The sequence below is a fragment of the Capra hircus genome, chromosome 25 (assembly GCF_001704415.2).
Source record: "Capra hircus breed San Clemente chromosome 25, ASM170441v1, whole genome shotgun sequence".
NCBI classification, from domain to species: Eukaryota; Metazoa; Chordata; class Mammalia; order Artiodactyla; family Bovidae; genus Capra; species Capra hircus.
In genome coordinates, this window is record NC_030832.1 from 27,047,494 (window position 1) to 27,071,999 (window position 24,506).

The following is a 24,506-nucleotide window of genomic DNA, read 5'->3' on the forward strand; positions in this document are numbered from 1 at the left end:
TATGTTAAAAATATCCTTTTGAATGGCAATGAACTTAAAGATTAAACTGAGAATCAACAGCTTTTAATAGTATCTTTCCATTCAGGTACATGGTATGTCTTCATTCAGTTAGGTCTTATATCCTTCAGGATAGAGATACCATTTTCTTCATGTAGGATTTGTATGTTTTTTTGTGTGTGAGCTTTATTCCTATGTAGTTTATGGGTTTTGTTGTTATTGAGAATGGGACTCCAAGTATATTTTCTAGTCTGTTATTGTAATTTACAGGAAATATAACTTTGGCCTCAGTTTATTATCTGTAAAAAGACAGAAGTAGAACTCTCAGTAAAAGGTTAAATAAGTATGGGCCAAAGAAAGCTAAACAGATTTGTTCATTGCAGGACTTATCAATGACTTTAATATACTTTGATCACGAAGAATTCCCAAGAAGGTACAGGAATTCCTGGTACTCACTTGACCATGGAACCCTTCATCACAAGATATTCTGAAAACATATTTAGAGAAAACAATGCACCCAAAGACCCTTCTAGTTTCTAACTTGTCAGTCCAGGGATCTCCACTAAACCTTATCAGGTGCCCAAACTCCTCTGTTACTTACCCCCAACCAGAACACAGAAGACAACCCAGTGTCGAGTGAATGCTTTAATGAGTGGTGCTTGGAGGGAGCCAGGTCTCCCGCCAACTGCTACCGGCCACCACTGTCCCCAGCTTTGTCAGGAAGATGAGCTAGCTGCCTGGGCACAGAGATGGATCTGAAGTCTAACAGTGATCTGGGGCAAAGGGGGGTTCGGGAAGCACCTCATAGGGGCAAGGTTCCCAGGAGTGTGGCAGAGGGGACCTGGACCTCAGGCTGGTCCCTCTTCAGGCATTCCTAGTAAAGCCACGAGGGGCTCGAGGGGCGTGGGGGTTCCAATGGGCACAGGGTGGGTGCGTTCGTGCTTGCGCAGGTCGCTGGCACTCAAGAAGGCCTTGGGGCAGTGGGGGCAGGTGTATGGGCGCACAGAGCTGTGGGTGCGGCTGTGCTTGCGTAGCCCAGCCCGGTCTGAGAAGCTCTTGCCGCACTGGGTGCAGGGAAAGGGCCGGAGCTCTGGGTGTGAGCGCTCATGCCGTCGCAGCAATGTCAGCGTGGAGAACGTCTCCTTGCACTCCCGACACACAAACTGGGGTGGTTTCTCATCCACCTCCTCACCCCCCACCTCACCTGCCGCCCCCATGGGACCAGGAGCCTCCCCAACCCCTTGGCACTTTACGTGCTCCACCGTCATGCCTACCACTTGCCACTGGGTAGCCATCACACCACCCGATTCCGGGGGCAGCCCCAGCAGCCCAGCTGGAGGGTCTCCGAGCGCCGCCCCTGATGCTGGGGCGGCTGAGCCCTCGCCAGCCATGCTGACTGGTAGTGCCAGCTCTACCACCAGCTCCTGTTGCGGGGGAGCCCCTGTGGCCTCGCTGCTTCGATGAGTCCGCTCGTGCTTCCTCAGGCTGGATGAGACCACGAAGGATTTTCCGCAAGCATTGCAGTGGAAGGGGCGCTCACCCGAGTGCACCCGGCTGTGCTTAGTAAGGCTGGCTCGCTCCGCAAAGGCTCGCCCGCACTCCTCACAGCGGAATGGCCGCTGGCCCGAGTGCACCAGCGCGTGCCGCTTGAGGTCCCAGGACGCCACGAATGTCTTGTCACACTGCAGGCACTTGAACGGTCGGTCGCCCGTGTGCACCCGCCGATGCATGGCCAGGTCGGCCGGCTGCCGAAAGTCCTTGCCGCACTTCTCACAGCGGTAGGGCTTCACGCCTTCGTGTGCCCGCTGATGGCGCCGGAAGCTTGAGGGGTCGGAGAACATGCGGCCACAGCGCGGGCACAGGAAGGGCTTCTCGCCTGAGTGCGTGCGCTCGTGGCTCTGGTAGGAACTGAGCTGCGTAAACCCCTTGCCACAGGCTGGACAGCGGTAGGGCTTCTGCGCCGCGTGGATGCGCTGGTGGCAAGTCAGCGAGGAAGAGCGGGAGAAGCTCTTCCCGCACTCTGAGCAGAGGAAGGGGCGCTCGCCCGTGTGCGACCTGTGGAAGTGCGGAGACCCAGTGTGAAGGTGGCAGCCCTTCGCCTGACCCCCGCTCCTGTCTGCACTGTAAGTTAGGGCCCCCTAACCTCTCTGGGGTCTTGGTCTACGGGCCACAGCGCTGTACCCGAGTAAAAAGCCTTCAGGACAGGTGTAGGTTCCAGATCCGTCACTGCAGGCCACAGACCCGGCCCCCATTCGCACCTCTTGCACGTACCAAAGACCCTAAGAGCAGCCCAACTTCAAGCCCTGGCCCCTTCGCTGCACGCTAGGAACCCAAGCCAATCAGATCCCAGATTTACCCTCCAGCTCCCATAGATCCGCCTCACTCGCCTTCCCATTGGCTCCTTCGGCTCTCTGGGACTCAACGCCTTTAACCTATTGGTGCACTCTTCCCAACCCCTTCAGCCGCCCCCACCCAGTCCACCTCCCTCACCGTTCGTGGTTGCGAAGGTCCTTGAGCTCTGCATAGGCTTTGCCACAGCGCTCGCAGCTGTAGGGTCGCAGGCCTGCGTGCGTGCGCCGGTGTTTGCGGAACACCGAGGGGTCGGCGAAGCTCTTGCCACAGTCGGCGCAGGTGTAGGGCCTCTCGCCCGTGTGACCGCGCTGGTGGATCTTTAGCTTGGAGAGCGCGCCGTAGGCCTTGGGGCAGTGCGCACAGCGGAAGGGCAGCTCGCCAGCGTGTGAGGCCAGGTGCACGCGCAGGCACACGGGTTGCATGAAGCGGCGGCCGCACTCGGGGCAAGGGAAGGGCTTCTCGCCCGTGTGGCTGCGCCCGTGGCTGCGCAGCTCTGGTGCTGTTTTATAGGCTTTGGGGCACAGCGGGCAAGCATAGGGCCGAGGCTTGGCCGCTGCACCTGACACCTTGTCCCCGCTAGCATCTTCTGCTTTGGGGTCTGTCTCTGGTTTCAGCTTCACCTCGGCCATCTCCTCAGTGCAGTCTGCAGGCCCATGCGTGGCAGCATGGCGTGCTGCCCGGGGTGCATTTGGAAACGTCTTGGTACAGGACAGACACTTATAGCGGCGGCCTGAGCGCTTGTAGCCCGGGGCTGGGGACCGGTCCTCCGGAGACTCTACCTCCATGGCCTCGATGGGCGGATCTTCTCTGCAAGAGAAGCAAAGTTAGGAGCCACACCCCTTTCCGAATTCTCCAAGGGCTCTCTCCTCACCAAAGCCCTCGAAGGCCTCAGAAGGAACTGCCTGTCCCACCCGGGTGCATGTCCTTTCTGTCTGTGCTCCTGTTGTCCCTCTGGTCCGTTCACTGATGAAAGGGGCTGGACTAGGTGACTTCAGAGGAGCTGAGGGGGTAAGCTGGGATCATCCAAATGTTCACTGGCACTTTTCTCCCCAGCTTCTGGGTTTCTCCAAGCCCTGTGGCATTCAGAGAAGGCCCAGGCTTGGTCCATCTCACCATGTTTACGTTCTTGACCTCAGCATCCAAGACCTGTGCCAGGCTGCAGGCACGGAGGCTACCCAGATGTGAGTCTGGCCTGAAGGTCTCTAAGTTCTCAGGAAAGACAGACAAGGGTCCAGAGGAGGGCAAAGCCAGCGGGCTAAATGTGGTGATTGGCATCATCTGTCTGGAAGGGTAGGTCCCCAGCATGTTTATTTTGTCTTTCCCTTCTGGTTGGTTAGCTCTCAGAGGCAACAACTGTTCACACAGAATTCTGGCCTTGCACAGCTGTAAGATACTCCACCCCGAATAGGAATCCTGGTCCACCCTCTGTTCTGGAATGGCCCTTTGGTTCTTGCTCCCATAACTCTGGTAATGGGGAGCTCAGTCACTCTCCAAGCGGCTTGAGTCATTGCTAGCAGAACTTAGAAGCCTCTGTCTCCTACTCAATGCATCTGCTCTGGCCTGGCCTCCTGGGACACCCGGCTGTAGCCACCCCTTCTTTTTCCATTCAGAGTCCAGACACCCTCCACCCAGCTGCTCCTGGGGATCATGGATGGGAGGAAATAGGATTAATGGCTACATTAGTCTTAACACCAGCTCATCCTCCCTGGGGGATGAAGGGAAGAGGATTATAGCAGATCCACTTAAGGAGTGCTTGCAGCAGCTGCTGGGGGCAGCCAGGGCAGGAGGTGGGGTGGGGAGGACAATGCTATGGAGAGGGGAGGGGAGCAAGGTGTGCCCAGAAGGTGGACCTCGAGGTGGGAGGTCAGGATTCTCCTTTCTGGGCTTGTTTCCTCATCCTATACCTCAGGGATTGGTGGCTTTAATTTATGACCCAGGGAGGACATAGGAGTCCCTGATGGGGAGTGGCAAGGGGTGCATCTTTAGAATCAGCATCCTTCTGCCTAGTGGCCCTGCCTCAGTTCCTGTCCCCTACATACACAGTCTAGCGTGCACAGGCAGCCAGAGTCTTCTCCCTAAGGTGCCATATAATGCTCGGTCCCCTACTCAGGAACTTCCCATGGCTTCCATCACACCACATAAGTTCCCAGGTCTTTCCTGGCTGTTACGGATCTCACCAATCCTTCCTTTTGGAGCCTTACTTCCCAAAGGAAGCTCATCCTGCATCTCCCGTTGGTTTTTGGCCCCATCCTACATAGCTCTGTTCCACCCCCAGCTTGGTTTTTGTACTTTTCCCACTAAATTCTAGGACTGGAAGTTGAATTAAGGGTTTGAGGCCCCACCTTCCCCAGGGCTGAATTCCACCTACAGTTTTCAGGGGATCTGCTTATCCCTGGATGAGGCTCTCACAACCTCCCTCCCAGATCATCTCTGGACAGTCTGAACAGTCTCCTTAATAAAAATAAGAGCTCACATGTACAGAGCGCCTGCTAAATAACAGACAATATCCTAAACTCTTTACATGTATTAACTCATTTGAACTTCACATGAACACCAGGGGATAAGTTCTATCATTACCCTTCTTTCTCAGATAAGGGATTGAGGCCCAGAGAAACAATGTAGCTTTGTGGTTAAGTGCAGTCTCTGAAGTCAAACTGCCTTGCTTTCAATCTTCTCTTGCTTGCTTCCTAGCTGTACATTGACCCTGAGCAATGTACTTCCTGCTCCAGGACCTCAATTTTTCTCATCTGAAAAAAGGGAGGTAATAACAGGACTTACTTCACAGGGCTGGGCAGGGCTCCATGAGATAATAATTACTACCCTCAATTACTGAATTTTATCAGAGCCAGACACTTTGCTGCATGTGCTACCTTATTCTCTCATAGCTTTCTGAGATCAGGATTGTTTATTCTCATTTTACAGACAAATAAACTGAGGTTCTAGACTTCCCTGTGGTCCAGTGGTTAAGAATCCACCTGCCAATGCAGGAGACATGGGTTTGATCCTCAACCTGGGAGGATCCCACATGCTCAGATCAACTAAGCCTGTGCGCCACAGCTACTGAGCTTGTGTGCCACAGCTATTGAGCTTGTGCCCCGCAACAAAAGAAGCCACCTCAATGAGAAGCCCGAGCACCGCAACTAGAGAGTAGCCCCCAGTTGCCGCAACTGGAGAAAGCCAGTGCACAGCAACAAAGACCCAGCACAGCCAAAAATAATAAATAAATAAATTTATTAAAAACAAAACTGAGGTTCCAAGAAGGTTAGTGATTAACTCATGATCACATAGCTAATAACTCATGCAGGGCATGACAGAAGATGAGATGGTGGGATGGCATCACCAACTCAATGGACATGAGTTTGAGTAAACTCAAGGAGTCGGTGATGGACAGGGAGGCCTGGCGGGCTGCAGTCCATGGGGTCACAAAGAGTCGGACACGACTGAGCGGCTGTACTGAACTGAACTGGGCTGGGCTCTTTCTCTACAGTTCTTCATTTACTTAAGGTTTATTAACCAAACCATGAGATCTTCCAGGGCTCCAAAGACAAAGACCATGGCCAGAAAGGCCCTGAACTACCTAACTCCTGCCTATCCCATCTCCCACTCCCCTCTCCTTGGCTCACTTGGCTCCACCTACACAGGTTCCCCCTTTTCCATCCTCAAAGACCTAAATTCCTTCCAATCTCAGGGACTTCACACTAACCGTGTCCACTGCTAAAAACACTATTCCCCAAGGATCTGTGTGTAGCTATCTCTTTGATTCCATTTGGGTCTCAGCTCCTTGTCACCTCCTTAAAGAGGGTTTTCCTGACATTTAAAAAAAAATTTTTTTTTTAAGTTTACTTGGCTGCACCAGGTGTTATATGTGGCATGCAGGATCTTTAGTTGTGGCATTCGCACTCTTAGCTGCAGCATGTGGAATCTAGTTCCCCAACCAGGGATCGAACCCAGATCCCCTGCAATGGGAGGACAGTCTTAGCCACTAAACCACCAGGGAAGTCCCTGACCACCTTTCTTAGTTCTATCTGCATCCCTGCTAATCACTCTTTGTTCCCCTCCTCTTTAATCTCCTTCGTGTTGTTCATCTGGATAACATTTCTTGCAAATTTACCAAGGGCCAGGTATCATTCTAAGCATTTTATGTGTACTACTCAAGCTAAGCTTCACGACTGCCTAGGAGTTTGTTATGAATGAACATGTGCAGGCATGGAAGAAAGGGGCATGTGAGAACTTAGGTGGTCACATATATAATCCTAGAAAGGAGGTCTCACCAGGATCTGAATCAGCCAGCACCTTGATCTTGGACACCTAAACCTCCAGAACCATGAGAAATAAACTTCCATTGTGCCCCCAGTCTGCTATCATTTGTTTGTTTGTTTTGGTTACAGTCAGACTTGGTAGAGCCTGTTATATAACAGACTTATTATATACTGAACAGACTACGTTAGGTAGTGTTTTCCCCATTTTCCTCCATTTTCCAGACAAGGATACTGAGGCACACGAAAGGGAAGTAATGAGTCATGGTCACAGCCCATAGCCCAAAGCCAGGTGGTCTGCCTCCCAAACTTCTGCTCTGTCCCCTGATTATTGCTTTGCTAGCACTTACACATCTTATGGTTCAGTTGTTAATTCTCTGTCTCCAGAGCAAGCATTTAGGCTGGCACAGAGCTAGGTACCTTTATTTTGTACTCTCTACAAATAGAACCATGCTTGGTGCCCCAAAACAAACTGAACAGATCAACCTCTGAGACAGTATCTGAACCCAGGTCTCTAGCTTCCACCTCTCCCATAACAGGAGTTTGTACTGAATTTCTCTGCCTTTCCAAGTTCACAAGGTCCAAATATCCCAGTGGATTCACTGCTTTGGTGTGGGAGCCTTATTTTTGTTTACTACTGGATTTAGGAGGGGGATGACTTCCTGCTGCCTCAACAGACTCTTATCGCCAGGGATCCAGAGATTTAATTCCGAGTTTAAGCTAAACCCTGCGGGCAGGGACAGTGAAGAGCCACTTTTTTAATGTTCTCAGACCTCAGTCTCCCAACGTCTAAACAAGTAGTTACTAAAAGGCCTCACAGGCCATGAGGGATCCGGTGAGATGGCAGATGGGGAACTGTGAACCACGCAGAGATGAGAGCTAATCGTCTCCTAGGCATTCAATCTGGTCAATCCACAATGTAATCCCAACCCATTTTTCCGGCCTCACCTCTAGCGGCAGTGTGCCCCTCCCGACAGCGACCTCAGCTCCAGCTACAATTCTCAAACTTCCCCACCTAAATCCATCTTCATATGCAGTTCCCTCTGCTTTCTCCAGTGGTAAAACTCTTTCTGATTCTTCAAATAAATTGCTTCCCCAATGTCCTCAGGAAGACTTAACAGGCAGTAGAGGTAAGAGCGCCATGGCGCTCTGGGCCTCAGTTTTCTCATCAGTAAAATGGGGTCTCTAAGGCGTGTGGGAATTTTAAGGGCGTTAGAGCCAAGAGCTACGGAAACCCTGTGCTTCTTGCTCCCTGCAACTGTCTACGTGTCGGCGCCTCTGCCAGACAGACAACCCCACATGGCAGGGCCCTGGGCTCGCTCTTCTCAGGAAATGCCCTGGGAAAACGTGGCCTCGGAGAACACAGCAAAAAGGTGAACGAAGAATGACAGAATGAAAAATGAATGGACCGAAGGCCAGACCCTGGACAAAGGCCTGCAAGATGGCGTTCTCTAGGACCGCGGGAGGGGCGGCCAGGCCCTCGACCGGGGCGGGGGGGCCGCCGGCACCAGGGACCGTGCTAGGCGGGCAGCGCGCCTGGGACAAAAGCCCGCAACATGGCGGGCTCTAGGACCCCCGGGTCCGCACGGCACTACGCGGGCAGCCGTGCCGCCTAAGCCCAGGCGTCAGCCGCTGCCGCCCCGCCGGGACAGCCGGCGGGTTCTAGGACCCACTGGGCCTGGAGCCCGCCCGCGCCCGCCCGGGGCCGCACTCCTCCCGCCCCGCCCGCACCGCTCGCGCCAGGCCAACCCCATCCGCCCTAGGCACCCAAAGGGAAACTGAGGCCTGCGGGATTGCGTCTGCACTGGGGCTGCCCAGGGATCTCTGCATCTTCCCGCCGGCGTTTCCTACCTGAAGAGAGTTGGGCTGGCTCCGTGGCGTCAGCTGCAGCTCCTCTCACCGACAGAGCCCGGGACTTTGCCAGCGAGGGGCAGGCGCTAGGACCCAGCGGGGGGGTGGGGGTGGGGGAGGGAAAAAGGGGAGGGGCAGGAGGCGGGGCCGGCGAGCGGAAGTGGGAGAGAGCTTTCCCGGCAAGGGAGAAAGACAAAGTTCACCGGAGCAACCCCAAGAGAAGGTGGCGGACAAACACCTTGCAAGGGGTCTCTCTGGGTGCTAATGACAAGGAACACGGGAATAGGTTTACGGGATGCACCGACTATTGCTGGCGTGGCGCTAGATCACCGTGAACTGGAAGGTGGGAGGACAGAAAGGCCATGCCCAAGATTTGTAATACCTAAATCCGCTTATATTCCACATTTCCCTTAATAGAAAGCATTAAGTGACGCTCCCTCCATCTGGCTTGAGAAATTTTTCAAGGAGCCCCACGATAAGTGTCGCCCAAGTACTGAGGTCAGGGCTGCAGAACGCTTTTTCTCCCTCTTCTGCGCTCAGTCAATATGCACCGGAACGATTTTAGCGGATCTTCCCGGAAGTGTGGCTAAGGTTAGTGCAGAATGAGCTCTTTGACCTACGTGGGCGGGGTCGGAGTCGCGCGTTAGTTGCTTCTCTCCTAGCACCGGAAATGTGTCTGTAGAACCGCTGCTTGGAGGCGGGACAGAAGCATTTTTAAGGCGGAAGTTTCGCGGGGAAGCTTTTGAGGCTAGGACACTTCCTGTTTCCTAGTAACAATAGGAAGTGTCCGCGGAGCTGGGCGATAGACGGCTGGTTAGTGCCAGCTGCGCCCTTTTCCCTCTACCTCCTTCCTTTTCCCCTTCTCCTTTCCCTCTTTCCCTCCTCTTCCACTTCCTTGAGCCCTTGCAGAGTGTGCGTGTGTGGGAGCGCGAGAGCCCCCGCACAACCACCCTTTGGGGCGCGCGGCTGCAGTTAGGGTGAGGGTCCCATTGCGCAGGCGCACTCCCGTTCGCGGTCCCCAACGGACGCACCCGCGGCGGGAACGAGAAGGGGCCACCGGTGTGAGGTAGGGGTCCTGAGAGAAAACTGGCTGAGGAGGTGAATGAAATGAGGACCTCTTAGGTAGTTGATTCGGAGAGGAGACTCTTGAGCGAAGGGGCTTTGTGAGAAGTGAGAATTCTGGGAGCAGGTTCAGCAAGGAGGTTTAAAGTCGGAGATAGGAGTTGTATTGGGGCCCCCGGAGGTTGGAAGAGTCCGAGTCAGAGAAGGCCAAGGTGATGTAGGAGGCATGGGGGCCTGCTATGGAGTAAGGGCTTTGGAACGAAGATTGAGTGAATGGGCTTCCTCGTGTGTCAACTGGAATAATAGAGGCATTGCAGTGAGTTGTGAGAATTAGGTGACACAATGAATTTATTTAGCACAGGGCCTAGCACATGGTAATGCTTAGGTAGCACGGGTAGCTGTTGTTATCAATATTAAAAGAGAAGGTAGAAGGAAAAACGAGAAGGGATGGAGAGAAAAAAGTGATGAATAATGGGAAAGAAAAAGGTAGGGGGCGAAGTACCAGAATGGAGATGGAATTTCCAAGATGGAAGATGGTTTGGAACCCGGGGAACCCAAGAGAGTCTTTCAGAAAGGAGATTTTGTGACCCTGAAAGGAATAGGGCAGAAGGGGGAACAAATCAGCCCTTTTCTCTGTAGGAGGCTTCTAACCTCACTTCTCAGGTCCTAGGCCGTCTATTGGAGAAAGAGGCTGCTTTTTCAGTGCCTCTCTATGAGAGTTGCTCAGTTTTGTCCGACTTTGTGACTCCATGGACTGTAGCCAACCATACTTCTCTGCATGGGATTCTCCAGACAGGAATACTGGAGTGGGTTGCCATTCCCTTTTCCAGGGATCTTACTGACCTAGGAATTGAACCTGGGTCTCCTGCATTGCAGGCAAATTCTTTATTGTCTGAGCCACCAGAGAAGCCCCTTTCAGTGCCTTTAAACTACTTTATTTAGCTGAGGGATGAAAGATGGAGGATTGGACTTATCTTATTGAAGGTCCTAGGAGAGGTACAAGTTTCCTTTTAAGATGTCATGTAAGATAGGTTGTTTGTTTCAAAATTATAGAGAGCAGAGGGTTAGGGACGGTAAGATTTTTGGGTCTTGGTCTGAAGGCAAGGTTTGTGATTAGAGATGGGATGCAATCCTTTAGATGTTAGTTTCCTTATATATACTTCTAGAGATGAGTTAGGCCTAGGAGAGCTTTCATATTTGGGGAACCTGTATTCAGAGACATTTTAAATGGTATTTCCGGGAACAGGTCTAGTTTAGAGCAGGTCTCTGGGCATCGCTACTTGGGGGTAACTCTGTGACCTCTGGTGAACTTGTTGCTCATATAAAATCAAGAGGCAAAGTTAATTCAGGCCTTCCTTCTGACCACTGCCCCCTTTTCCTAGGCCTTGGACCCTCCATCAGAGGAAGATGCTGCTGCCATTTGCCTGCTCTTCCTGAACCTCCAGGTTTCTGCCACACTGCCCCATGGAGGACACACCCACTTCACTCAGCTGCTCTGACTGTCAACGCCACTTTCCTAGCCTCCCAGAACTGTCACGGCACCGAGAACTGCTCCATCCATCTTCCAGCCAGGGCATCGAGGCGGACAGCATCCCTCGGCCCTACCGCTGTCAGCTGTGTGGGCGGGGCTATCGTCACCCAGGGAGCTTGGTCAATCACCGCCGGACCCACGAGACTGGCCTTTTCCCCTGTACCACCTGTGGCAAGGATTTCACCAACCCCATGGCACTCAAGAGCCACATGAGGACTCATGCTCCTGAAGGCCGTCGGAGGCGCAGGCCTCCCCGCCCCAAGGAAGCCACTCCATGCCTCCAGGGGGAGACAGTGTCCACTGACTCCTGGGCCCAGAGGCTTGGCCCTGGGGAAGGCTGGGAAAACCAGAAAAAACATATTGAAGAGACATCTGGCTGTGAGTCTGGGCCAGAACCTAGGGCAACTGCGGGCACATGGGAAGGTCCACCCACCAGACAAAGAGAAGGCTGGGAAGGCCAGCCTGATCCTGAGGAGGGTGTAGAGGGCTGGGGTCCCACCACCAACTCTGCCAGAGACACTCCACTCCCCACCCCAGCCAGCAGTCTCCTTAGTAATTTGGAACAATATCTGGCTGAATCAGTAGTGAATTTTACCGGGGGCCAGGAGCCCACCCAGTCCCCTCCTGCTGAGGAGGAGCGGCGGTACAAATGCAGTCAATGTGGCAAGACCTACAAGCATGCTGGGAGCCTCACCAACCACCGCCAAAGCCACACTCTGGGTGTCTACCCTTGTGCCATCTGCTTCAAGGAGTTCTCTAATCTCATGGCTTTGAAGAATCACTCCAGACTCCATGCCCAGTATCGGCCTTACCAGTGTCCCCACTGCCCCCGTGCCTTCCGGCTCCCCCGAGAGCTGCTGGAACACCAGCAGTCCCATGAGGGTGAAAGTCAGGAGCAGCCGTGGGGAGAGAAAGGGATGCCCACCACCAATGGGCACACAGATGAGAGCAGCCAGGACCAGCTCCCTGGGACCCACATACTGAATGGCTCAGGGGAGCTGAGCACGTCTGGGGAGCTGGAAGACATTGGCCTGGAGGAATACCGGCCTTTCCGCTGTGGGGACTGTGGCCGTACTTACCGCCATGCTGGGAGCCTCATCAACCATCGCAAGAGCCACCAGACAGGTGTCTACCCCTGCTCCATCTGTTCGAAGCAGCTGTTCAATGCAGCTGCCCTCAAAAACCATGTGCGGGCCCACCACAGGCCCCGGCCAGGAGCTGGAGAGGATAGGCAGCCGTCAGTGCTGCCGGCTCCCCTGCCTCTGGCGGAGTCCACTCGCAAAGAAACAGAGGCCCCCTCCAGCACCTTAGACCACCGCCCGTATAAGTGCAATGAGTGCGGCCGGGCTTACCGGCACCGGGGGAGCCTGGTGAACCACCGCCATAGCCATCGGACAGGAGAGTATCAGTGCTCTCTCTGTCCCCGCAAGTACCCCAACCTCATGGCCCTGCGCAACCATGTGCGGGTACACTGCAAGGCTGCTCGCCGCAGCACAGGCCCAGAGCCCGAGGGGCCCCCCGGCCTCCTCAAGGTGGAGCTCCCACCTGACCCAGCGGGGCCAGAGACGACTCTACTTTCAGATCAAGGGCCTGGGTGCAAACATGAAGAGGGGGCCCCTGCTGTCCCCCCAGCCACAGATCGGACCATGCCACAGATATGTAGCGTGTGTGGGATGCTCTTTGAAGACTCTCGGAGCCTTGAACATCACAGGCGGACCCACGGGGAAGGGGCACAGAGCAGGACCGAGGCCAGGGAGTCACCTCCTCGGGTGTTTGCTTGCCGAGACTGTGGCAAGAGCTATCGCCACTCAGGCAGCCTTATCAACCACCGGCAGACCCACCAAACGGGAGACTTCAGTTGTGGGGCCTGTGCCAAGCATTTCCACACCATGGCTGCCATGAAGAACCATTTGCGTCGCCACAGTCGACGGCGGAGCAGGCGGCACCGGAGGCGGGCTGGCAGTGCTGGCGGCGGGGGAGAAGCCAAACCCCCATCAGATGGGAACTGGGCACCGGAGCCAGTGGACAGTGAGGGCCTGGGCTGTCCCCGAGACTCTTCCAGGGCAAGTCTGAGTGGAGCCGAAGGCAGCATGGAAAGCAGTGGGGGCTGTTTGCAGCCTGCAGCCGAAAGGGACAACCGTGGGATTGAGAGGAATGAGGCCTGTTTCCAGGGTGATAAAGAGAGCCAAGGCGCCGAGGAAGGACTGGAAAGGATGGAGGCCTGTTTCCTTGACAACGTGGACATCCCAGGTGCTGAGGAAAGCAATGGGACTCGCTTCTGCGATGGCCTCCCTGGGGTGGAGGAAGACCAGAAACCAGCCCCTGGCCAGCCCAGCTCCCCTTCCCGCTCTGCCAGCTCTGCTGCCTGGTCGGCTGAAGTCTCCCACACGTGTTCTGACTGTGGACATTCTTTCCCCCATGCCACTGGCCTGCTGAGCCACCGGCCCTGCCACCCACCGGGCATCTATCAGTGCTCCCTCTGCCCAAAGGAATTTGACTCCCTGCCTGCCCTGCGCAGCCACTTCCAGAACCATGGGCCCGGGGAGGCCGTCTCAACCCAGCCTTTCCTCTGTTGCCTCTGTGGCATGATCTTCCCTGGGCGGGCTGGCTACAGGCTTCACCGGCGCCAGGCTCATGACTCTGGCATGACTGAGGGCTCAGAAGAGGAGGGGGAGGAGGAAGGAGCTGCAGGGGCAATTTCCACCCACAGCCCCCCACTGCAGCTCTCAGAAGCCGAGCTGCTGAATCAGCTGCAGCGGGAGGTGGAAGCGCTGGATGGTGCTGGGTATGGCCACATTTGTGGCTGCTGTGGTCAGACCTATGATGACCTGGGGAGCCTGGAGCGTCACCACCAAAGCCGGAATTCCGGGAACACCACTGATGAGGTTCCCAGTCTCCTGCATCACCCAGCAGAGTCAGGTGACGCCACGGTGGTGGTGGCAGACGGTGTCTTTGAGGGCACGGTGACCTCTCTCCCTGCAAAGTGTGGGGATGCAAAGCCCAGTGAGGGTGTAGGTGCCACGCTTGCCGACAGCCTTTGCCGGCAGGGTGAGGAAAGTTCTCTGGAGACCCAGCCCCGCCCCTTCCGCTGCAACCAGTGTGGCAAGACCTATCGGCATGGGGGCAGCCTGGTGAACCACCGCAAGATCCACCAGACCGGGGACTTTGTCTGCCCAGTCTGCTCCCGCTGCTACCCCAACCTGGCTGCCTACCGCAATCACCTGCGAAACCATCCACGCTGCAAAGGCTCGGAGCCCCAGGTGGGACCTGTCCCAGAGGCAAAAGGCAGCGGTGAAGCCCAGACTCTGGCAGAGGAGGGCCTTGAGCAGGCCGAAGTGGAGAGGTTCCAGAAAGAACTTAAAGTGGAGCCCCTGGAGGAGGGGGCTAGAGTGAAAGAAGAGGCCTGGGAGGAGACGACTGTGAAGGGGGAGGAGACGACTGTGAAGGGCGAGGAGATGGAGCCAAGGCTGGAGACAGCGGAGAAGGGCTGCCAGACTGAAGCCAGCTCTGAGCGGCCCTTCAGCTGTGAGGTGTGCGGCCGCTCCTACAAGCACGCTGGCAGCCTCATCAATCACCGGCAGAGCCACCAGACCGGCCACTTCGGCTGCCAGGCCTGCTCCAAAGGCTTCTCCAACCTTATGTCCCTGAAGAACCACCGGCGCATCCATGCCGATCCCCGGCGTTTCCGCTGTGCCGAGTGCGGGAAGGCCTTCCGGCTGCGGAAGCAGCTGGCCAGCCACCAGCGGGTCCACCTGGAGCGCAGTGGGGGTGGGGCCTCCCGCAAGCTGTCCCTGGAAGATCGGCCCTTTCGCTGCGGGCAGTGCGGGCGGACCTACCGCCACGCGGGCAGCCTCCTGAACCACCGGCGCAGCCATGAGACAGGCCAGTACAGCTGTCCCACCTGCCCCAAGACCTACTCAAACCGCATGGCCCTGAGGGACCACCAGAGGCTACACTCGGAGAGCCGGCGGCGGCGGGCCGGGCTGTCCCGGCGGGCAGCTGTGCGCTGCGCCCTCTGTGGTCGGGGCTTCCCTGGCCGAGGGTCCCTGGAACGGCACCTGCGAGAGCATGAGGAAGAGACCAGAGGTGGTCAGGGAGGCCCAGATGGCACAGAGGGTGGTCAGGGGAACCTGGCTGATGACCAGGGACTGGAGGACAGATCGGGTGGTACTGAGTCGGGACCTCAGCTGGAGGATGGAGCCACAAGGCCAGCAGAGCCAAGTCAGAGCCCCATCAGGGCAGCGGGTTTAGAAGCCACAGAGCCAGCATCCTGGGGCATGGGGGAAGCAGATGAGTGGCGAGGAGACCAGGGACCAGTGAATCATGATGGAGATTGGGTTCCTGGGGGTCATGTACTGACCAAGCCAGAAGATGAGTCCGGGGACAGTGTCCCCAGAAGTCCTTCTCCCCTTGGCAACACCCAGCGCAATGGACCTAGTCTGACTCCAGTGGACAGCTGGGACAGTGGAGACTGTGGCCCTCAGCCCCAGCCAGAGAGCCACTCCTTTTCCTGCAGCCATTGTGGCAAGATCTCCTGCCAGTCAGAGGGCCCCTTGAACCACCACAGCACCCACAAGACTGACCGTCACTATTGCCTGCTCTGCTCCAAAGAGTTCTTGAATCCTGAGGCCACTAAGAGCCACAGCCGCAACCACATAGCTGCCCAGACCTCCTGCCCTGACTGTGGCAAGGCCTTTGAGTCCCACCATGAACTTGCCAGCCACCTGCAGACTCATGCCAGGGGCCTCAGTCAGGTGTCACCCCAGGTGGAGGCCAGAAGCCCCAAAGCAGGGGCTGAGGAGGAGGAGATGGAACTCCCTGGTCAAGGGAAAGCCCCATCAGAATCCCCCAGGGCCCCAGGTGAGAATGTGGGGAGAGCTAGTGGAGGCCAGGGTGCTGAGTCCTTGGTGGCTGTGCATGAGGAGCGGCCCTTCCGCTGTGCCCAGTGTGGGCGTTCCTATCGCCATGCCGGTAGCCTGTTGAACCACCAGAAGGCTCACACTACGGGACTCTACCCCTGCTCCCTCTGTCCCAAACTTCTTCCCAACCTGCTGTCCCTTAAGAACCATGGCAGGACCCACACGGACCCGAAGCGCCATCGCTGCAGCATCTGTGGCAAGGCCTTTCGGACAGCTGCCCGGCTGGAGGGCCACGGGCGGGTCCATGCGCCCCGGGAGGGGCCCTTCTCCTGCCCCCACTGTCCCCGCCATTTCCGCCGTCGAATCAGCTTCCTGCAGCACGAGCAGCAGCACCAGGAAGAGTGGACGGTGGCCAGCTCTGGTACGGGGGCACCAGCAGGCTTGGGCAGAGGGCTGAAGGGTCTTGGAGGAGGTGGGCACACAGTAGAGGGTAAACACTGGCCCCATGGTGGGCAGGAAAGCAAGGAGTGAGAGGATCATGGGGATTCCAGGAGGCGGCTCAGGCTGGGATAAGGAGAAAGTTAGGTCGAGGACGCTGCGTTTTGAGTGGCTGAGATCTGACCCCTTGAGTCAGGTATATAGGGAGCATCCAGGGTTGGTGCAGGGAGGGGGTGGCAGGGTCGGAGCCAAGGCAACTGCTAGGGCTCCCCTGCTGTACCAGAGCCAAAGACGAATGGTCTTTCTGTTTGTGGGGGACTGGTAGCCAGTTACCATCTGGCTATTATAGACACTTCTGGAAACCCTTCTGATCCAGCCAGTTAAGTAATGATTTCCAGAGAAAAAGATGATCTCAGTTCTGCTCTTAGAGTAGGCCAGGATCCCGGAAATGAGGAAGGGGGCATAGGAGGCACCCCCAGACTGGACTGCTTTGTGGCTTCCATGCCAACTTGTTCGGGGAAACCAGGTCACTTGTTGGCACTCAGTGCCCTGTCCCTTTCCCCATATCTTGTCTCTGCTCCCCCTCCTCTTTTCTTGGAAAATGGACCCTTGGCCCTTGCCCACCCCTGTTGGTCCGCGTCTCCGCTTCCCTTTATTCATCCTTCTCTCTGTGCTGTGCATTTCCTTTTTGGGATCCAACTAAACCACCCTTTCCACCTGCACACCCCCCTCCCCGCCAGCACACCTTTAACTGGAGGACTGAGTCACAGATAATTGTTTCTTTGAAGTCAGGCCCAGCTGTGGCAACAACAGTCATTAGCCCCTATCTCCCGTCCTCTATCAGGGGAATCTTCATGGAAAGTCACCTCCGCCCAGACTTGTGGAGGAATGGGAGGGCCGGTTCTCTCTGCAAGTCGCAGGCTCACCCTCCACCTCCTCTAGGGGCCTGTAGCTCTTATCCCAAGACCCCTTCCATCTAGTGCCTGGGTGTCCCTGAGAGAGTAGATGGTCCCCTTGACCGGGGATCATCAGGGCAGGTGGGGACAGCGGTGAGATTCCCCTGAGAGTGCTGACAAGGTGGCTTTTAGGATAAAAGATTTCTTGTGACCCCAAGGGAATGAGCAAGGAGCTAATTAGCCAGGTCTGGGAAAATAATTGGGAATTCACATACAGGACTGTGGGGTATGGCCTCCGGGGTAGGGAGCTGGGTACATGCTGCGTGGGGTTTGCCCCCTCAGTCACCTCCTCTCTCTCTCCCCAGGAACCCCAAAGGCACCAGCGGCGGGCAGAGGGGACTTGTCATTGCCGCCTCCACCCACCCCCACGGCCCCACTCCTGGACCCTTCACCCCAGTGGCCTACAGACCTCAGCTTCTCCCTCTGAAGTTCCAGTCTCCAAAGATCAGAATGGGGGTGGGTGGGGGGTCAGGGCGAGTTGCAGGGAAAGGCTTGATCTCCTTGTTTTGCTCAGGAGTAGTTTGGGCATCCCCAGCTCTTTTCTCCTCTCCTCCTTCAAAGAGGTCCCAGATCTGGCTTCTTTCCCAAGGAGGGGGTGAGATGTTCCTTCTGTCCTGTCCTTGAGGGACCTCTGTTGCCTCAGCTTTTGTCAACAGGTTCTTTGCTATGACCAGCCCCACCAAGAAACCCAGTGCCCGGCTTGGCCACGATGCTGGGCCACCCTTACCAGCCAGATTCCAACACCAGGGAGAGGCAGATTCAAAGAGCGCCCCCATAGGTGGAAATGTTGCCTGTGGAAGGGGAGCCTTTTACTACAATTTGTAACTTATTTTCTAAAGTCTATTTTGTAACAATTTATTTAAGTTTAAAAAAACAGGAAAATTGCTCCCCCCAAAAAAAGAAATTTTCAAAGTACTTGGCTGGTGTCATTGAATCTGAAGGGATGAATAGGAAAAGCTCGGGATGCCTGCGTTGGACCGCAGAGCTGGGTAGGGGGCATCCACGGGCGACATCTCCCTGTCCTGCAGGGTGGAGCTTTCAGGGCAGGTTCCTTCCCAGAGCCCTTTGTGCTGTTGGACCTGCCTGGGAAAGGCGGGGGGCTGGATGGGAGAGAGGCAATTCTGTGGGAGTTGCCTTGCTGTGACTGCAGCGCGTCCCAGAGCCACCTGTCAACAGTTGGCTGGCTGGCCTGTCAGGGAGAGGAAGGAGGGTGGGGTTGGTCTCGAGCTCACAGCTTCCCTCCCTCCTCAAAGGAAGAGGAAGGAGGTGCCCCTGAGCCCCTATGACAGATTTGAAAAGTGAAGGCTCACAGGTTAAGAGGTGTGCTCCTAACCAGTCAATGATAAGAGCCAGTACTTGAATCCCCATGACTCCGTCCACGGCTCCACCTGCCGCAGCTGGAGGTGGCTGGGGACAGATGGCCTCAGGCCGGCTGACAAGGGGTCTGCGGAGGCAGGTGTTGGCAGGAGGCCCCAGGGCCACGTACTCATGTTAGCCGCGCAGCTTCGGGGCTCGGGCTCGGGCTCGGGCTCGGGCTCGGGCTCAGGCTCCTCAGCGAAGTAGACCTGCCAGTCCAAACTGCTGACCCAGTTCTCATAGGTGGGGAGCGCCGCAAAGACGGCAGGTCTTGCGGGGCCTTGGCAGGCATCTCCGAAGCTGTGCAGCCCAGCCAGGAACCATGTGCCCCTCACTTCGTGCACCAGCGGTGCCCCCGACAGGCCCTGAAAGGGGTCAGGTCAGGGGACACTGGATTTTGACTTCCTCTTCTCCCTAGGCAGCTGCATGGGGCAGGAGGGGCCGGGGCTGGGGGTCTGGCTCTTTGGGAGCCAGTTGGCAGAAAGCCTGAGTTACAGGTGGAGGTCAGGCTGTGAGTGGGAGGGCGAGGGGTCTGTGGGGTGACGTTAGGGGGAATGGGTCTCACCTCACAGCTGGGTGGTTCGCCCACAACACTGGTACACACCATCCCCGGCAGAATGCTGTTGCTCCCGAGGGCTGCGTGCAGGCGGCTACAGGCCCTGGGCCCCAGGAGGGTCACAGGCACTGTCTGAGGGGAGCCGGTGTCTGCAGGGTGAGGGGGAAGACCCGGCTGGTACCTCAGCCTCCAGGCTGCATGCCCAGCTCTGGGAGCCCTCTCCTGTCCACACACCTGCTCCTTGGCGGGCCAGCCCTAGGACCCAGCCGCGTTCCCTATCAGGCAGGTAGTGGTCCGAGTAGGGCAGGCAGAGGGGCCGCAGGCTGGGGCCCAGGGTTACAGGCTGGGCCAACAGCAGGAGGGCCACGTCATAGCCTCCCTCCGGGTGGGTATATGCCCCATGCAGGATGACTTGCTTCAGGCCCGACTCCTCTGGTCCGACCCCCAGGCCTACCGTCCATTCCTCTGGGGTCTGGCGCCTGTGCAAGGACGGCATTGACAGCACTGGGTAGCAGAGCCACCATCAGAAGTTGGGGCACAGGGTGAGGGAATCAGGGCTCACCCAATGAAGCAATGGGCAGCAGTCAGCACCACCTCCTCTGACACCAGGGCTCCGCCGCAAGCCAGCTTCCCTTGGTGCTTCAGCCTGGCGTCCCAGGGCCATGGGGAGGGAGCTCCTGCCTGAGGGCCTTCTCTCTTCAGAGATCCACAGGCTGAAACAGATGCATTACATCATCTGCCCTCTCTAAATGCTCACTGCATGCCAGGCCCTGCGCTAAGAGCTTCCCGTGTGCTATCGAATATCCTCACATCATCCTTTTAAGCTGAATCTTTGTTATTTTCGTTACCGAAGTAACCAACATTCCAGAAGTTCAGTGATTTTCTAGCTCAGTAACCACAGGCAAGTAGCCAACTTGGGATTCAAAACGCAGGGCCTAAGCTTTTAACCCTGATGGTCCAGCATCATGGGAGTGGCCCGCTCATCATTCCTCTACCCCGCCTGTCTACAGCCCTCTGGGCTTGGAATGGCCCCAGAACTCCTGGCTCACTGATGCTTCTCTTACCATCAAGATAGGCCTTCCGTCCCAGGAATTATTTTGCATGCCATTTGCATGTTAGTCACTTAATGCCAGAATTTACGCCCCACTGAGTGGGAACCCTGCCCTCTCCAATCTTGTGGAGTCCCTGCTTGGAAATTTGCATCTTACCTCCCCAGACCTTCAGCCAAGTACCAGAAATTCCTCTTACCTGAATCCAAATGCATAAAGTTCTGAAATGTCTATCTCTCAGCCATAAATGGAGCTATTCCCATCCTGGTCTGAAAGGGTCCTTTAAATCCCCTTGTTAGCCCGTGGCAGTGTGTGGATGCCTTGTTAATCAGTTTTCTATTCTGAACTGAAATTTATTCTGCTGTGGCTCCCACCTGCTGCCCAGAAGTCCTCATGCAGCCCAGGGGGAGGTTCCCCCACATCCCACTCCTGACACCCACTGCTCATACCTACACAGCTGTCCTCATCACTGATCTCCGGGGTCTCTGGGTTCTGGGTTAGGAAGGCTGCCCCCTGAGCTCGAGCCTGCAGCCAGGAGCTGTGAGCAGCCATATTGGTCAGCAGCACAGGAGTATCTTCCCGGGCACAGCTTGATGCAAAACTGATGATCCCAGCTTGAACCCAGTGTCCATCGGGTTCGCGGCACAGCACGGGACCCCCGGAATCTCCCTGGAGCAGGCAGTGTTGTCAGAGACAGACATCTGAGCCCCAGCCCTCGGTGGACACCCTCCATGGGCCGCCCTTCCATCCATCCCTGTGGATTGAGTGTCCAGCCTATGGCAGGCCCTCTTCCCTTCTGTTCCCTTCCCCTGTCCTCCTCCTCAGACCTGACAGGGCCCCTGCATCCCAGGCTGGGGACCCCCACACAGCATCCCAGGCCGGGCAGGACTGGCCAGTGACCGCTGGTGCAGGCGGTTGTAGAGACAGTTACACGTGGGGCGGCTGATTAGACGCAGGCGCAGATTCCGTAGGGTCCTGGGAGCTGGCAAAAAGAGGGGGTTGGGGCCAAAGTCTGGGCCCAGAGGAGCAAGGGAGCCCGGGAATGGGAACAGTTAGCAGCTGAGGTTGTGTGACCTTGGGCAAGCCAAGTACCTCTCTGGGCTTCAGGCTAGCACTTACCATCATTGGTGTCCTGATCCCAGCCAGTGGCCCAGCAGGAAGTCCCAAAGGGGAAGCGATGGGCAGGTCGGGGCAAGCAGAGGGGTGTGTGGGCTATGGGGTGGGCGAGTCGGAGCAGGGCCAGGTCCGAGCCCTGGCTGTAGTGATTGTAGGCCCTGGGCAGCTGCAGAGCCGTTACCCCCACCTCCTCAGCCCCTGGGCTCAGACCTTCATGCTGCAGAGAACCCAGGACAACTGACCAGGAGTTCAGTTCTGTCATTGCCTCCCTGGAAGGGGGAGAGGGGACAAGACCCAAACATTGAGTGCCAACAGAGACATTGACACCATAGGAGATAGCACAAGGAGGTGACAGATGGACAAAACTGTGGTTTTGAACAAGGGCCATCCTTCTCCCAACCTCAGCTGTCACGCTTGTAAGACTTCTACCATGAAAGTTTGACATTAACTTGATAGTGTGTTCCTGGCATGTGGCACGTTTTAAATGAATGGTAGGTTGTTATTCTAGGGGCAGGGCTCAGTCTTGCAGGGCTTGGGGACAAATCACCCACCCCAAAGCCAGAAATCTTTTGACTGCAGCCATGACTCACTTTTCAAAGCAGTGGGCCGCAGTGAGGACCCAGCTGTCCGCCACCAGGGACCCGCTGCAGATGTGGATGCCCTGCCTCCTCACGCTGGCCTGCCACGGCCACTCGCCAGGCACTGTGTTGCCCTCCTGAGGCTCAGGGGGACCAGGGCCTCGCTGCCCACATGCTGTGGAGAGGCAGGAATCAGGCTGACAGCAGGGCCCTGGCCTGCCCTCACCCCCAGCATGACCCAGACCCAAGTAAGGCCCAGGCCCCACAACTTACCACGCTGAGCTTGAAGACCTGGGAAGAGAGAGACGCAGGTGAGCCTTAGGGGAGGGGACCTGCCCAGTCCAGCCTTGGTGGAGGGGACAGGTTTGCGGGGGACTGGCCTGGGTCCTTGCTATGACTGTCTGTGGCTACCTCACCGGCCCCTCCCAGAATGAAAATATTTATATGAGGTCAAGAAACAGCTTTTATTGGAAGCTATTCAGAGTGTACACTCAGTCATTAATTCTCTTCTCTCAGCTGTGCTCAGCACTCCTGGGCATTGAGTGGCAGGACCTGGGGTTCAGCTTGGGACCAGGCCAACCCTCCTCCAGGCTTCAGAACCCCCAACTCCTGCCCCCACCGCTGAGTCAGGGAGCAGCCTGTGCCTGTGGAGAGCATTAGCTTAATTGTGCCCTGGGCTGTGGAGGCCTAAGAGGAAGGATTAGAGACCTGCGTCATGTCCAAGTTGGGGAGGGCATCAAGAGTTGAGACTCACTCCACCCCTCTTCTGACAACTTGGCCTCCCCCGTCTTTTTAGAAAGAGACTCTACCAAAGGTTTCCCTGCCCTGCGTCTTCCCCATCACAGACACACACAGACACACCCATTGAACATGGGAGAGACAGGATGTATGTAAAGAAGGGGAGCCTGAGACCAAAGGGCCCTAGAACTTGCCTAAAGCCATTATGGAAGGAGAGAGGCCAATGAGGGCACAGGGTACACACACAGGCATAATGACAGTTCCTGCAGACACAGATTATAATCCAGTCCAAGGAAATCACACCCATTTGGACACAGGCGGCCACATACACCTTCCCCCCCACACACACCCGGACACAGTTACCTTGCCACAGTCTGACTGTCACCCCCCCTCCAGGCAGGCTTCCTCCCACACACCCAGCTTCAGGGGCTGCTCCGGCAGAGGACAGCCCCCAAACCATCACCGTAACCCCCCCACCCAAACCTGGGTGACTCACCCTCTGTGAGGACCACGGCTCCCAGGATGAACAGCTTCAGTCCCCAGCTCTGCTTCATGCTGCCCCAGGTCAATCTGCCGCCTGTGCTCTGGTTCTCAAGAGAGGCCACCTGGGTCTCCCTAGCTCCACCTCTGCCCCACCCCCAATTTGCTAGGAGTCAGGTGTCATTGCTTTTGCTGGGCTGGAAGGGGGCCAGCAGTTTCTAGCTCTGGGGCTGTGGCTGTGTGACCCTGGGCTATTCAGCACCTCTCGCTGGGCCTCAGCCGTGGCCTCGCTGCCTGGGTTCACATCCCAGATCCCCCTAACACGTGAATGACTTTGGACAATTAGCTCCTCATGCCTTGTCTGAAAAGCTCAGAGCTGCTGGATGTAAAAATGCCTTTACCGCAGCCTGGCAGAGTGAACTTGCTACCAGCAGGGAACCTGGTACAGGTGAAGAGCATGGTTGGCAGGCCTTTCCCACCTCTCTCCCAGGTCTGGGCCCAAGTGGGTTTCACATACCTTCTCTCATCTTGCTTCAGAGGCAGTATGTGCCGGTTTGGGTGTCAAGAGGTCAGACTCTCTGCTTCTTACTGGCTGAAGCTAGCAAATCTCAATGCCTTTCTGCCACCTTCCTGGGAAACAGGGTTATGTGGGGTGCACCTCCCCCACCATTTTAATTTTTTGGCTACATTGTGCAGCTGGTGGGATCTTACCTCCCCAACCAGGGATCGGAGCCTGGCCCATGGCAGTGAAGGTGTGGAGTCCTAACCACTGGACCACCAGGGAATTCCCTACAACATTCAAGGGGCTTGAGCATCCTTGGATTTTAGTTTGGGAAGTGGGATGGGTCTTGGAACTAATCTCCTATGGATACCAAGGGATGACTGTAATAATACCTACCTCATACAATTGCTATAGGGATTAAATGAGTAGACAGATGTCATGTTCTTAAACCGTGCTTTGTATGTAAATAAGTACTTAGTATACATTAGGAAAAACAAAACAAAAACACAGCCTGTGCCTGTCCTTCCAGGGCTATCAAGACTGCTTCTAGTGGTAGATAAGGGAGCTGGAGGGGTTAAGGTTAGACTACAGGAAGAACTTCCAGGCACGTCTGCACAGAACCAGAAAGTCAGCTCGCCCTTGCAAGCACATACCTGGCTGCCCAAGAAGATGAGGCCTGGCTTCTGTGGGTAGCAGGCACAAGCTGCCAGCCTGTTTCCTGGGGGTGGGGGCTGATGGCGCCCCAGGTTTTGCTGACTCCACATACTGGAGAAGGGACTAATCACCCTTCCCAGGCAGGCCCTCCACTCTCCCTCTGACTCATATCTTC

At 56.2% G+C, this 24,506-nt stretch overlaps 3 protein-coding genes across 7 annotated transcripts; 1 reads left to right on the forward strand and 2 right to left on the reverse strand.

Annotated features, from left to right (window-relative positions):
- ZNF668 (zinc finger protein 668) lies at positions 371–8,560 on the reverse strand. Its single transcript, XM_018040028.1, has 3 exons — positions 8,457–8,560; positions 2,488–3,156; positions 371–2,052 (listed from the first exon to the last, which is right to left on the reverse strand). The coding sequence occupies exons 2-3, from the start codon at positions 3,132–3,134 to the stop codon at positions 846–848; spliced, it is 1,854 nt and encodes a 617-aa protein (XP_017895517.1). The 5' UTR covers positions 3,135–3,156; positions 8,457–8,560; the 3' UTR covers positions 371–845.
- Positions 8,577–18,217, forward strand: ZNF646 (zinc finger protein 646). 4 transcript variants are annotated; one of them, XM_005697724.3, is made up of 3 exons: positions 8,577–9,047; positions 10,901–16,329; positions 17,608–18,217. In XM_005697724.3, exons 2-3 carry the CDS (start codon positions 10,983–10,985, stop codon positions 17,727–17,729), a joined length of 5,469 nt encoding a protein of 1,822 aa, XP_005697781.2. In that variant the 5' UTR covers positions 8,577–9,047; positions 10,901–10,982; the 3' UTR covers positions 17,730–18,217. The 4 variants fall into 4 exon arrangements, with proteins under 4 accessions (XP_005697781.2, XP_005697780.2, XP_005697782.2 ...); XM_005697723.3 differs by having other exon boundaries at positions 8,577–8,799; XM_005697725.3 differs by lacking the exon at positions 8,577–9,047 and adding an exon at positions 9,213–9,269.
- PRSS53 (protease, serine 53) lies at positions 18,137–24,471 on the reverse strand. Of its 2 annotated transcripts, none has more exons than XM_018040029.1 (11): positions 23,192–24,471; positions 22,231–22,248; positions 21,970–22,132; positions 21,383–21,648; positions 21,091–21,245; positions 20,713–20,932; positions 19,777–19,927; positions 19,449–19,693; positions 19,224–19,363; positions 18,789–19,023; positions 18,137–18,491 (listed from the first exon to the last, which is right to left on the reverse strand). In XM_018040029.1, the coding sequence occupies exons 1-11, from the start codon at positions 23,247–23,249 to the stop codon at positions 18,472–18,474; spliced, it is 1,671 nt and encodes a 556-aa protein (XP_017895518.1). In that variant the 5' UTR covers positions 23,250–24,471; the 3' UTR covers positions 18,137–18,471. The 2 variants fall into 2 exon arrangements, with proteins under 2 accessions (XP_017895518.1, XP_013830225.2); XM_013974771.2 differs by having other exon boundaries at positions 21,091–21,275.

Excerpts from the sequence above, each read along its gene's own strand:
- ZNF668 (XM_018040028.1), bottom strand. The coding sequence starts at position 3,134 with ATGGAGGTAGAGTCTCCGGAGGACCGGTCCCCAGCCCCGGGCTACAAG. Across the intron at positions 2,053-2,487 it reads GACCTTCGCAACCACGAACG|GTCGCACACGGGCGAGCGCC; the intron begins GTGAGGGAGGTG and ends GCACTTCCACAG.
- PRSS53 (XM_013974771.2), bottom strand. The coding sequence starts at position 23,249 with ATGAAGCAGAGCTGGGGACTGAAGCTGTTCATCCTGGGAGCCGTGGTC. Across the intron at positions 21,276-21,382 it reads GGATCAGGACACCAATGATG|ACTTTGGCCCCAACCCCCTC; the intron begins GTAAGTGCTAGC and ends CTCTGGGCCCAG. Across the intron at positions 19,024-19,223 it reads GCGAACCACCCAGCTGTGAG|GGCCTGTCGGGGGCACCGCT; the intron begins GTGAGACCCATT and ends GACCCCTTTCAG.
- ZNF646 (XM_005697724.3), top strand. The coding sequence starts at position 10,983 with ATGGAGGACACACCCACTTCACTCAGCTGCTCTGACTGTCAACGCCAC. Across the intron at positions 16,330-17,607 it reads GTGGACGGTGGCCAGCTCTG|GAACCCCAAAGGCACCAGCG; the intron begins GTACGGGGGCAC and ends CTCTCTCCCCAG.